This window comes from Drosophila albomicans, chromosome X, assembly GCF_009650485.2.
Source record: "Drosophila albomicans strain 15112-1751.03 chromosome X, ASM965048v2, whole genome shotgun sequence".
Taxonomy (NCBI): Eukaryota; Metazoa; Arthropoda; class Insecta; order Diptera; family Drosophilidae; genus Drosophila; species Drosophila albomicans.
The window spans coordinates 24546826-24561257 of record NC_047627.2 but is presented as its reverse complement, the minus strand read 5'-3'; the positions used below and the strand labels follow the sequence as shown (position 1 = coordinate 24561257).

Genomic DNA, 14432 nt, shown 5'->3' with positions numbered 1-14432 from the left:
CTCGGGCATCATTTGGCTAAGCTGCTGATTACTTAAAGTTTTCAATTCGATTACGCTTAAACATGATATAATATAGTGTAATATATCATTAGCACAAAGGAAATGGGAAATAATGAAAATTTCATTACTAAATATTTCAAATACATCAGTTTTTTTTGGGTCATACTGTAAGCTAATCATTTTACTTTAAATACTCAATATAAATAGTTAAAAAAAAGTATACATCTACGCTTTAATACATTTTTTTATTGAAATTTGCTTTGAAATATATTCTTTTACACTTTAATACTACATTTGAATAATTAATTATTTAAAACATGTAAGAAAACTACAGTCGAGTGTGCTCGCTTTTAAGATAGCCGTTACCTATCTATCTTAAAATATACCGAAAAATACTAAAGTATACCAATGGCTGTATTTGGTATATTGATATAGTACTACATTTAAAATACTATAGAGTGCAAAATAACCAGATTGTCAGCCAACGCAACTAAGACGCTTAGAAAGTAGGCGAATTTTCTCATACAAGAGTATTTCTTAAATAACTTTCACAATAAGGAATCAAACTATAATCATTATCGTATGTACTAAAATTCGCGACTCTAGCTATTAAATAACGCTTGTTATTCGATTTTTACCAAGTTTCGAAGGCGGAAGTGGGCGTGGTGAACATTTGAAACAAACTTGATCTGGGTAGAAACATAACAAGTAGTGTCGAAAAAGAATTAAAGCTCTATCTCTTATAGTCTCTGAGATCTAGGTGTTCATATGGACGGACAGACAGACAGACAGACAGACAGACAGGCGGAGAGACTGATCAAGAATATATATACTTTATGGGGTCGGAAATGTCTTCTATGGGAAGCGGATATAAATAGATTTAAAATATATGTATATTTTTGCACTTTATTACCAAATTTCAAATATATATTTTTACCCTATTATACTAAATTTGTATTAAATATTTTCTTTGCAATGTATAATTTTTCCCTTTAATAGTAGATTTTATTTTAAATTTTCTTCAAAATTAGATTACACAAAGAAGTTTTCCAAGTTTTTTGGCAGCACAGTTATAATATCTCAAATTGGTTGATATATTACGTTTTTTGTTCATTTATATATTATATAATATTATACTACTACCATATAACATTCATATATTAATGGACTTTAATAATAATTGGAATGCTAAATAAAACTGTAATCCAAATGGCATGAAATTAGTTTCTTTGACTTTTTTGTGCAATTTTTTTGTTGAAGTAAATGAGTCAAGTATTCATAACACAAACATTCTAATTAAATTGGAGTGTTCGCTTTAGTATTACGATAGCAACACAGTCTGTTGTGTTGTGATATTGAAATGTAATCCCATTTGCCAAGTTAAGTTCAGCTCTTCAGTTCTTTGCCTTTAATTCGCACTTGGTTATGCTAGGCTCGAAAACTTTGTTAGTCGCAGCAACTAGAGGGGGAAATTTCTAGTGTTGCAAGAAGATAGAAGGAGGGAGAGAGATGTGTGTGTGTGTGTGTGTGTGTGTCACAGCTGTTGCATAGTGCGCCTAAAGTGTGCGTTTATTCAACCGCAGAACGCACACGTTTGCAAAAACACACACACACACATGATAACCATGTAAGGTGGTTAAGGAAGCCTCCTGCAAATGTTTTGGCCATGGATGAAAATGGGATCGTGAGCAGAACAGAACATAACAGAACAGAACGCGCCAAAAACTCGGAAAACTTTCATGCCCAAAAGTCCAACATATGTTACTGTTCATGCATGTTATCCCAGTTAGTCAGTCAGTCAGTCTGTTGAGTTGAGTTCCGAGCAGAACAGAAGAGAGGAGGATAGTTTTGGATTGAGAAGGGAGCTGCTAACTTAGTTTAGTACTCTTATGGTGGCCACCCCACTGAGCACAAGCAGCTGGCTGTCAAGCCAGTGTAATTATAACAAGTTTTCGAGCCATTTTTTTTTCCTTCGCTCGTGTTTGAATCTTGCTTAGCTTTGGATACCCTATAAAATATCAAATTATTGTAATAAGGTAGTTATTCCTTCCATTAAAAAAAAACTTCCTTAAAAATATGTTTAAAAATTCAGCTTTTCTTACATAACATTTGAACTAAATTGAATTTAGAAACTATAACTATATAATAATATATAACAAAATTGTATATTTGATAAACAAAATGTTACTATATTTAAGTTTACAACTACACTAAGCTTAACTTAAGAAATTTCTAATCTAAACTCTAATTTTGTTTTATGAAATAACATTTGAATAACAGTATTTATATTCCTTTGTTATAAGTTGCTTAAAAATTCAATGCTTTAATTTTACAGGGTATATATAAATTAAAAATTATTAATCTTTTTTATAAAAAGACATTTTAATAAAAGTATTTATATAATATTCTTGCCGGTTTAGCAAGATTTGCTTAAGTTACTTTATTGTAAATAGCTTAAAAATCGAATGCTCTAAAATTACAGGCTATATATAAATTAAAATTTAATTTTTTTTATAAAAATAACATTTTAGTAACAGTATTTATATTATTTTTTTTTATGTTTTAGCAAGTTTAGCTTTACTTTCTTGGTAGTAAGTTGCTTTAAAATCGAATGCTTTAAAACAACAGGGTACATATAAATTAAAATATCCTTTTTTTATGAAATAACAATTTAATAACACTTTTTATATTATTTTTTGAAGAGTTTTGCCATATTTGCTATATTTACCTTTTTGTAAGAAGATTAAAAATCGAATGCTTTAAAATTACAAGATATACCTTAGTTTAATATTGCAATTATTTTAATTTTAATAGGTTATAATACCTAAGCTGCTTTAAACCTTAATAAACTTCATTAATAAACTTCATTTTTTAATGTTTATAATAAAAGTTCTCTATTCATTTTTGTTCTATTACTTTTACAGGGAATTTTATAGTCGTGACATTATTTACTTGACTTTGCACACATGTTTCTTGGCTTTTTTTTTCTGTGTGCGCCTCTTTTTTGGGTATCTCTGCCGCACTCGCTGCCTCAAATAAGTTTTTGATAAGAAAGTTATGATGACTTTTCCTCACACACACACACACATGAGTGTAGGAAAAGAGGATGGAGCAGGCAGAAGGCAGAAGGGAGAAGGGGAAGGAGTAGCACATGTACACACAGCTGTTGATTTTGGCCAAATTAGTGCAAACACGTCTTGTTTTGGAGTTGCGGGACGAAACATGTGCAACTAATTTGCAGTTTTGGCCAAAACAAAATGCCAAACACTGGACGAGAGAACGATTCGTGGCGCTTTCTCTTAAAGCCCTGAATGTCCTTAAGTCTTGTGACAAACTAATTTACATTTCCGGCACAGGTTCAATTGCAGAAGCAGAAGTAGAAGCAAAAGCCTCCCGCCTTTCTGTCTGCCGACTGTCAAAAGTTTATTTATTTGACACCAAAAAAGTTGACACAGACACCAGTCGCAGTCGCTTCCCCTTCTCCACCTCCTCCTCCTCCGCTCCCCTACTGTGTGTTGTGGCCGCAGGGCGGACGCGTGCGACGGGGCGTGGCATGTCACAAACGAAATACGAAATCCGATTTATTTGCCCGGCCCAAAATTGGATTACAATTGAGTTGTAATTATGCGACAACAAAACGTTGGGGCACTTTACCGTTAACGCCACGCCCTTACTCCCCTCGCCCCCTGGAGCCCAGGGCTGCAGGAACATCTTTTGAAATTCGCATTTTGCATTAATTAAAACTGATTTAATTAAAGCCATGTCGTGTCGCTTTTAAGCTTGCAAAGCAAAACACAGGTAAGACATACCAAAAGCATCCCCTAATTCAACATCCTCCCCCGACCCCCGCCCCCTTTTTTACACCTCTGTGTTCTTCTCGACGTTCTATTTTAGACACAAAGTGCTCTTGACTGGCTTCTCGCCCAGCAACAACAACAACAACAATAACAGCAACACAAAAAAGAAATCATTTCTTTACTACGAAAAAGGTGAAAGTTTAATTAAATATGCATCAAGTGTGTGTGCATTTTGATTAAGGACCAAGTCAACAGTTCCAACAGCATACCAGAAAAGGACAACCAAGTCGTAAATATGTCAGCTACAGTAAGTACTCATATGTGCAGAATGTTGTCTACAACTACACAAGTATTAGTGGAACTCAAGTGAAAGTGTAGCGAGCAAGTTGAGAACAGTGTTAAGCACATAAATCATTTGGGATTAGAAGGATTTAAATGGGAACGATTTGAATTTTAATTCTTGCATTGAAAGCTTAGTGAAAAGCAACAAAATATGCAAAGTAACAAGTTACCAGCCATGTCTCTTTACTCGTTGCATATTCTTACTCGCCGAAACTGCATGGCTAAGCAAACACGTTATGAATAGTGTTAAAAACATGAATTAGATAGGATTGTGAAGAGTTTTAGGTGTTATTATATTACCAGTAAATGTTAAAGACGCCACTCGTTACTCGTTACATTACCACCATACCAGAAAAGGACAACCAAGTCATACAGTTAAACTGTAAGCACAAATTAGATAGGATTGCGAAGTGTTTAAGGTGAATGTTAAAGACGCCACTCGTTACTCGTTATATTACCACCATACCAGAAAAGGACAACCAAGTCCCACAGTCAAGCACAATTTTTTACTGAATACTTTGCGAAAAGCAACAAAATATACAAAGTAACAAGTTACCAGCCATGTCTCTTTACTCGTTGCATATTCTTACTCGCCAAAACTGCATGGCTAAGCAAAAACGTTGTGAATAGTGTTAAGAACATAAGTTAGATAGGATCGCGAAGAGTTTTAGGTGTGATTATATTACCAGTAAATGTTAAGGACGCCACTCGTTACTCGTTACATTACCACCATACCAGAAAACGACAAACAATTCCCACAGTTGAGCACAATTTTTTATTGAATGCTTTGTGAAAGCAACAAAATATGCAAAGTTACCAGCCATGTCTCTTAACTCGTTGCGTATTCTTACTCGCCAAAACTGCATGGCTAAGCAAAAACGTTGGTTGTGAATAGTGTTAAGAACATAAGTAAGATAGGATTGCGAAGAGTTTTAGGTGTGATTATATAACCAGTAAATGTTAGACACTCGTTACTCGTTACTCGTCACATTACAAATAGATTGAACGAGTTGAATAATTTTAAATACACTACTCGCTATTCTTAACATTCAAAATATCTAGAACGAGTGCTTAAAATTCTTCTTAAGCCAGCTTTTTATCCGTGAAATTTAAAGAAACTATTCGCTACTTCTTAAATTAAAAATATACTAACGAGTTGCCAAAAGGCTCCTTACTCGTTACTTATTAAAAATGCAAATTCTCACTCGTCAATGAAAGCAATGGCACAGAACAAATATGAAAAACAATGTTAAGGCGTACACCACTGAATATTAAAAACAACACTCGCTACTCGTTATATTAAAGATAAAAATATCGAGTGCTTAATCTGCACCAATTAAAGCACTCTCGTTAGCAACCTGAGTGACCTGCGACGTTTCAATACCTTGTTTATCTAGTATAGTATGCTGCTTAGTAAGCTCGGCTGACAAGTTCCAAATTCAAGTGTATATTTTGTACAACGGGAATTTCCCATATTTTACTTATTTTCTTCTTTTTTGGAGCTTTTAGTTTTACCTCTCTTCTACCAAAATTCCGATTAAAACTACAGAAAAAAAAAACCAAACCAAAAACCGAAAACAAATCACTAAACGATACAAAATCAATTTCAAAGTCCAATAGCCAAATTAACCGACGAAATTTGGAAGAAATGAATCCAGCACGAGTGCGTCAGCCACGCATCATGCATCCGCATCCGGATCTGCAGAGGGTGCGAAATGAGGAGAGACCACATCATGACTATGATCGTTTCATACCGCCGCTGGTGGCAGCTCGACTACAGCTTGAGAATCCCTTGGATGTGGCACGATTCGTGCAGAATTTACGCATCATCTTACAGCGTCAACGTGTCCACTTCGATATGGGTGACGGCGACGGTGTTCATGTTTGGAGCTTGCGGACACCGCCACGTTCCACCGATCAGGATGGCGGTGGCGATGAGATGAGACAAGAGCAGCAACATCCACATCCATTGACTGTGAACGCCGAGTTGAGGCTTCTTGTGCAGGCAGACGATGTGCTCATCTGAAGCAAATGTATTTGTGGCCATCTCAAGCGACGTCGTGATGTCGATTTGTGGGGCGACGAGCGACAAGCAGAAACGATACTAAAAACTGGCATTTGTTATGTGGATGTTACCGTCGAATATAGCCTATATCTTAACTCACTCTCTATCTTTATTTAACTCTTTTTATATCACTCTCTCGCTCCACATCATCATATTGCGTGTTTTTATACCCTCTACCAAGGCATAAGGAGGCATATCCGACTTTTGATCCGTCTTTCCGTCTGTCTATCTGTCCGTTTATATGAACACCTAGATCTCAGAGACTACCAGAGATATAGATATACTCTTTTTTTAACAGCACTTCTACGCAGATTAAGTTTGTTTAAATTTTTCGCCGCGCCCACTTCCGCCCTGTAAATCGATAATAAATCGAGTAACAAGAGTCATTTTGAAGCTAACTATAACTATAACTATAACAATAGTCTTCAAGATTCCTGATTAGAAAAATTATAAAAGTTATTTAAGAAATACTTTAGTATGGGAAAATTCGCCTACTTAGGTTGACAATCTGGTATATTTTGCACTATATAGTATATTTTGCATTTGGTATATTTTTAGTATATGTGTACTTTACTCTAAGGTATATTTCAAATGTAGTACTAGGTAAATATACTAAGAAGTAGCCTTTGGTATATAAATAATATTTTTGTGGTATATTAATTTCGAATATTTTATTTTAGTATACTTGTATTTTTACACTATGGTATATTTCAAACGAAGTACTATATTAATATATCAAGAGGTAGCCTTTGGTATACATTTAGTATTTTTGTGGTATATTAATTTGGTATATTTTTAATTCAATACAACACTATTCTGCTTTCATTACAAATGACCGATGCTATATTTTTAGTATTTTTGCGGTATATAAATTTGGTATATTTTAAAACTAATACCTTACTGTCTAGCTTTTATTCACAAAGGGAAGCGGGTATCTCACAGTCGAGCACACTCAACTGTAGCTTACTTGTTATTTTTATTATTATTATTATTAGTCGTGTGCATCCTGAAACGCCTTCCCTAGCTGGTGTATTGTTTATTTCTGGCTAGCTGATGATGATGATTGTTGTGTTGATACTCTCACATCAATTTTGGGGGCGCCATAACACACACACACACACCAACACACACTGCCACGTACGCATACAATAATTTCCTGTTCAATGAGCAATTACCGTAATAAAGATACATCTCGGCTCGGCTACTCTATTATAATACGCATCGCAGCCGGAAATCTATCGTCACCACCAACCAACTGTCTAATATAAACCCACACCGAGACAGACAGACATCTGCAGACAGGACTCTAGGACATTAGGGTTCACAACAATGACGTTGCTGAGTTGACTCGCTGAGTGAAGAGACTGACATCAGACGGTCAAAAAATAGAAAAAACAGAAAATAGCAGCTCAGTAAACAAGCATGAAGCGCTTTCTCTCTCTCTGTCTCTCTCTCTCTCTCTCTTTGGACTTGTATTGTAATTGTTTACCCATATAGACCAGAGAATCGGAGGGCGTGCCAAAAGCATTGACATTATACATATATATTCCTTTTCTATTTTTTGGGGATAGACCGTAATTGAGCAACAACAAAAGGTAACTTCAATTGACTCGAAAGTCGCAAGAATGACGAGAGAGATGGAGAAAGAGTGTGAGGGGGGGAGAAGAGTCTGCAAAGTGAAGAGCATAAAACGTGACATTAACTTCTTTAATGTCTGCTCTACTTGGTCAACAAGTGAACTTGATGAGTATGTTTCTCTCGCACTCGCAATCTCTTCACTTAAAGTCTGTCAGCGCCTCTTAAAGTCTGTCATTTTTCCTTTCAATTTTATTGAGTTGAACAAAATTGATGTACATTAGTTATGAAATTATATTCGAGATGATAAATCTTGAATCTGTGTACAATATTAGTCATCAAATTAAAATTGAATAATATTTTTCTAGTCTGTCTGAACTCTACAAATATTAATGCATTCTTAGTTATACATATATATAATAGTAAAATAAGTAAGAAAGCTGCAGTCAAGTATGCTCGACTTTGAGATAGAGAGAATAAGGCCGATATTCGTATTAAAATATACTACAAAAATACTAAAATATACCAAATACTATATTTGGTATATGGGTCTACCATTTCATTCTAAGTAGATCGTAAAATATAATAATATAATATAAAATATTATTATAAATTACGATACTAAAAATACTAAAACATAGCAAATGTAATATGTGGTATATCTATACCATTGCATTCAAAATATACCATAGAGTGCCAAATATTGTATTAAATTTAAAGTACACCAAATCAATATACTGTAAATATACTTAAAAATACCAAATGATATATATGCCATATGCCATACAGTGCAAAATAAAACAGATTGTCTTATTATATTAAGTTTAGTATTCAATACTAATTTTATTCAAAATAATTGGTATTTTAGTTTAGTTGAAAATTACTTAGAATTTTTCTTATATTTTTCTGTTATTTTTTATTATATTTTGTACTTGAACTCTATAAATCATTATTAAACAAATTTCGATTCTAAAATCATATTTTTATCTTTATTTAATATAAAATTGGAATATTACTAAAAATTATTCTCAGATTCTTTTTCCTATATATTAAGAGATTTCGTCCTCTTAAGTCCTGAACTCCACTTCAACTTAAGACTGTCTGAAATCCGCTTTGCAGCTGTGTATGAGCAACCCTATCTTAGGAATTGCAAATGCCTTTAGACTTTAACTCACACTCTGCTGGCACATTTGATGCTTTTGTAAATTTCATCAGTCATCAATTAAGTCAAAGAGAATGCGAATATAATAAATCCTTGACACGATTGGGAGGTCGAGCTGCTTGACTTATAGAGCTTCGCAGCTGCGTAATTGGAAATGGAAATAATAGTCTTTTTGGGAAGGGTAGGGACACAAAAGAAAAACTAATGTAATTATTATCGATTGCCCCAAGTGAAATAGTACATATGGAGTGCAGCTTTAAGGCTTCAATGAAAAGGAGTGATGAGGAGTTAACACAGCAGTGGAATCCAGTCTGCCATTAGCAGACAATGTCGAGCTGTCAGACAACGCGGTGGGTTTAATTTTTTTCTGATATGGAGAGTTTGGTTGGTTGGGGGTCTGATTGGTTTGTGGGATGCATGCAACATGCTGTGGGGGGGGGGGGGGGCACATTTTATTGCTTTATGCATTTAATGAAGTGTTGCTAGAGCCAGGAAAGACAACCCTTCGGCTACGGCTTTGGCTTACGCTTTCACTTTTCACTCGGCCTGACAGCCCAGCAACATATCAAACATTTCTGACAGCCCAGCAGCAGAAGCAGCATTGCCTGACTATATGACTGTCTATCTGTCTGTCTGTCTGTCTGTCTGACTGACTGCTCGACTGCTTGACTGCTTGACTGACTGGTTGACTGATTGATTGACTGGCTGCACGACTTGGAGAGTTGCGTCTCTTGCTCGCATGTAATGCATAAAGAATGAAGCTTAAATAAAAGTTGGGAGATGAGAAATAGGATTAACTTGTCACACAATTGAATTTAATTTTCCATACACACAGCATCTTAAAAACCAGACAGCAACAGCAGCTACTTCAGTTCTGTTCTGTTTTTGGGGCTGAATTCCAGTTGTTGTCGTTGTTGTTGTTGTTGGCATGGTCTATTACTTTCACATTGGGGAATTGAGCAGTTTCATTTTTCTCTCAGTCTCGGTTGGAAAATGCTTTTGTGGTAATCTTGTGCTACGGTTTTGTAATGAAATTACTGGCTCCTCAGATTTGTCAAAGCAATCAATACTCTCTCCATTGGGGTCTCTCTTCTTCATGTTGTTTTTTTTTTTTTTTTTTTGGGTGGGGGTATTTCTATGCTCATAGCTCAAGCATTGTGTGCTGGCAAATTGAGGAGCCGGTTAACCTTTTTGTCGTCATACACATACATAACATACACTCGCAGTGATTTGCCTGTCTCTGATTGATCTGCCTGTTTTGTGAAAGCTGACGAAATATCCTGGCGAATAATTTACACACATACGCACACACACACACAAGAGAAAACAAGTACGAAAACTACAGTCGAGTGTGCTCGAGTACGAAGTACCCGCTAGCCACTCTTAATAACAGCAAACTAGTGCGGTATTATACTAAAGATATACTAAAGTATATTATAATATACATACCAATGAATATATCTTGTATATCGACATTCTATCCGCTACAGATTCTTAATAACAGCAAACCTGTACGGTATTATTCTACAAAATATACCAAATTAGTATACCAAAAATACTAAAATATACCGACTACCATATTTGGTATATCAATATTATACCCGATAACCATTTTTAATAAAAGCATACGGTTATACTCTAAAAAATATACCAAATTAATATACCAAAAATATACCGAAGACTGTATTGGTATATCCATATTCTACTCGCTACCGATTTTCAGTAAAAGAAAACCAGTATATATTATTCTCAAATATATATACCGAATACCAAAAAATACTAAAATATACCGAATAATATATCTAGGATATTGATATTTTATATTTTCAATAAAAGCAAACTAGTTCCATATTACGCTAAAAATATACCAAAATAAAATACCAACAAATACCAAAATACACCGAAAACTGTATCTGTTATATTGCTATTCTACCCGCTAGTCATTTTCAATAAAAACAAATCATTACGATATTATACTAACAAATGTACCAAATTAATATACCAACAAAATACCAAAATAAATCCAAGACTATATCTGGTATATTGATATTCTACCCGCTACCCATTTTCAAATTAATATACAAAAAATACTAAAATATACCGCAGTCTATATCTGGTATATCGATATTCTACTCGGTACCCATGTTCAATAAAAGTAAACCATTATTCTAAAATATATACCAAATTAACATACAAAAAAAATTAAAAAAAAAACCAAAGTCTACATACATCTGTTATATCAATATTCTATTGCATTCGAAATTTTAAAAAAAATATATATCATATGAAATGTTCATACACAATACAAATACAAATTACAAACAATTTGCTGAAGTCACAAAGTTATAATACCCTTCTACCCTAAATGTAGCGAGTATCAAAACACATTCAAGTGCATTTGCTTTCACAAATGCTTCTGCTTTAGCCAAGACAAAATGTTTGTGCATATTTTTGCAGAGCAAATCATTCGCTTGAGTTCGTCCAAAACGCATCGACTCAGAGTTCTCTTATTAAAGTTGATCGATTGTTCAACTAGAATTGCTCAATCTCCTTTATCAGATTAAAGATTTCGTATAATTCTTTTAATTATGTCAACTCATCCATCATTCATTGCAGCACTGCATCACACCCTTCACATGTGGGGAGGGAAGCAACAATTTTAAAGGACATCACATGACAAACTATTCCACACGCCTCCCGCCCCCCCGCATATTTGATCCTTTTGATTAGCGCACAACAAAGAGTGCCAGACGTTCATTAACTGTCACACAAATCGGACAATCACTAGGCCAAAGAGCAAAAAGCGAAAGAGAGACGCTGAAGGGGGAAAGGGTAAGGGTTGTGTAGTGGTGACATATGCCAGGAGTCAGCAGTCGACAGTCGACAGAGTCGAGAGAGAGGTGAATGGAAAGCTTAATTAAATAGTTGGATATTTGTATAGCTGCATTGAAAATGCTTTTGCTGTTGCTTTTGCTTTTGCTCTCGCTCTCTCTCTCTCTCTCTCTCTCTCTCTCTCTCTCTTCCACTCTCTCTCTCTCTCTCTCTGTCTATCACACATAAAAATGTCTAATCCATTTGCCCGATACTTATGCACGCCTGCACTCTGGGGATTAATAAACGTGGCCCAGCTTGGAATTGTATCAACCAAGCAAGCAAGCAAGCAGCTAAGCAACCACCAACCACCGCCAATATCAACATCACACCGCACGTTGCCAGCCAAATCAATTTCAACTGTCAACTGTCAATCAGGCAACAATTCAATCACGCAACGCTCTGGGATTCCAGCGTCTTCTTTTTCTTCCTCTTCATTTTGAGATGCACAAAAACGCTTTTTGTGGTTCAGCTTTAAAGCATTATAAATTATGAAAGCATCCGAGACACTAAAAACAAAAAGTAAAAAAGCAACAGTCGAGTGGGATCGACTGTGAGATACCCGCTACTCAATTCATAGTGAAACTAAAACAGTGTGGTATTTATTTTAAAATATACTGAATTAATATACCACAAAAATTATAAAATATACAAAAGGCAATATTTGGTATATACTACTTTTAAAATATGAGTACATAATATACCGAATAAATATTTCGAAAAAAATTCTAAAAATATACCCAAGGCCATTTAAGGTATATTAATAAAGAATTAAATGCAAAATCTACCACATAACGCAAAACATACCAAAAATTAATATACTGCAAAAATACTATAATATGTACTGAGTGTCATATTTGGTATATCTTTACAGAACAACGTTCAAAATATGCTATAGAGAGCAAAATATACCAAATTAATACACCACAAAAATACTGAAAATATTCCAAAGTCTATATTTGATATATTGATGCAGTCACACATTCAAAATATACCATAGAGTGGAAAAATGCCGAAAAAATACTTCAAATATAATGTATGTCATATTTGGTATATTGATGCAGTATTACATTCAAAATATACCACAGAGAACAAAATATACCTCATTAATATACCGCAAAATGACTAAAAAATATACAAAAGGCAATTTAACGTATATTGATATACGGATATATGTAATATAATATGTTATATTCTTGATCAGCCGAGACGACATACTATAGACATTATGTCGTCTCGGCTGATCAAGAATATAACATATTATATTACATATATCTTATGAGGTTAGAAATGCCTTCTTCTGCCTGTTACATAAATTTCTTGCCCCCCCCCCCCCAAATTTATAATACCCTTCTATCCTATGGGTAGCGGGTATAGGAAAAGGGATATGAAATGGCAGGCAGGATTTGGTTACTGGTTCTGTTTCGGTTTCTGGTTGTGGGCATTATTCATGTCGCAAACATTTGCTCAAGAGATTTTTATGAATTACTCCGGCACAATCGTTACAATTGCGAGCCGAGTTCTCTCCCTTTAGGCATTTACAGCCATATTTTTGGCCTACACTGATTTTTATTGGTATGTACGACGACTTTTGTATTACCATTTACAACTCAGCGCGACTCTCAATCTTCCTTAAGGGTTTCTTTTTTTTTCCTCTTCTCTTTAGCCAAGCAGTTGCTTGAGCGTTTTTACTCGACAAGCTGCTGTTGCTGCTGCTGCGGGTCACAGCTAAAATTCGCAGTCAAAACACATGTCACGTATTCTGCTCGTAATTATGGCAAACGTGAGAAATTTCGTTAAGATTTTGCTTGGCACAGTTTTATACTCTAACTTAGATAGAGCGTATTATCATTTGCCTTTTTCTTTAGAAAATCACTAAGAATTATTCTGACTCTATTTCGTATATAAAGAGATTTCTTCTTCTTTTTTAATGTCTACTCGAATTCTATAAATATTGGATAAACAAGTCTTATTAAATATTATTTATTTAATTTCTTAAGAAATTTTCTCTTTCTCTTTAATTCTGTACTCGAATTCTATATACATACGTTATATGGCTGTTAAGCAAATATCGATTCTAAAAAATATATTTTGATCTTTATTTATTATAAAATTTGAAAATACCAAAGAATTATCCACAGACTCTTTTTGAAAGGTTTTCTCATTTGCTAGTAATTCTCGAACTCTGTAAATAATACTAACTCTACAAATAATTTTAAAACAAATCTTGATTCTCAGACACTTTTTCTTATATTGTATATTAAGAGATTTCTTCTTAAACCCTGAACTGCACTTAACTCATCTTAAGACAGTCTGAAGTCTGCTTAAAGCTATGTTTTTTCAGTATTATCTATTTGAAGACATGTTCTATCTGTATTCCAAGCTTTTCGGCAAAAGTACTACGTTTTATTATGAGAGCCAATGCATGTTATTTGATAAGATGGCATTTAAAACATATTATATTATTATATTTTTTATTCTTTTCTGTTAACTGTTTCTTTTTCTATAATTTAAAAAATCGATTTCCAATATTTTATTTAATCTTAGTGTATTGAAAATTCAATCTTTTCCCAAGTTGCAATTTCAATTCTTGGCTTTGCATTGTTTTTGTGTTGTCGTT

General features: G+C 34.2%; 1 protein-coding gene across 1 annotated transcript; it reads left to right on the top strand.

Moving 5' to 3' along the window:
* Positions 1-5550: 5550 nt before the first annotated feature.
* LOC117570838 (uncharacterized) lies at positions 5551-6299 on the top strand. Its single transcript, XM_034252719.2, has one exon. The coding sequence runs from the start codon at positions 5788-5790 to the stop codon at positions 6163-6165; it is 378 nt and encodes a 125-aa protein (XP_034108610.1). The 5' UTR covers positions 5551-5787; the 3' UTR covers positions 6166-6299.
* Positions 6300-14432: the final 8133 nt, after the last annotated feature.

Coding starts and splice junctions, on each gene's coding strand:
- LOC117570838 (XM_034252719.2), top strand. CDS start 5,788: ATGAATCCAGCACGAGTGCGTCAGCCACGCATCATGCATCCGCATCCG.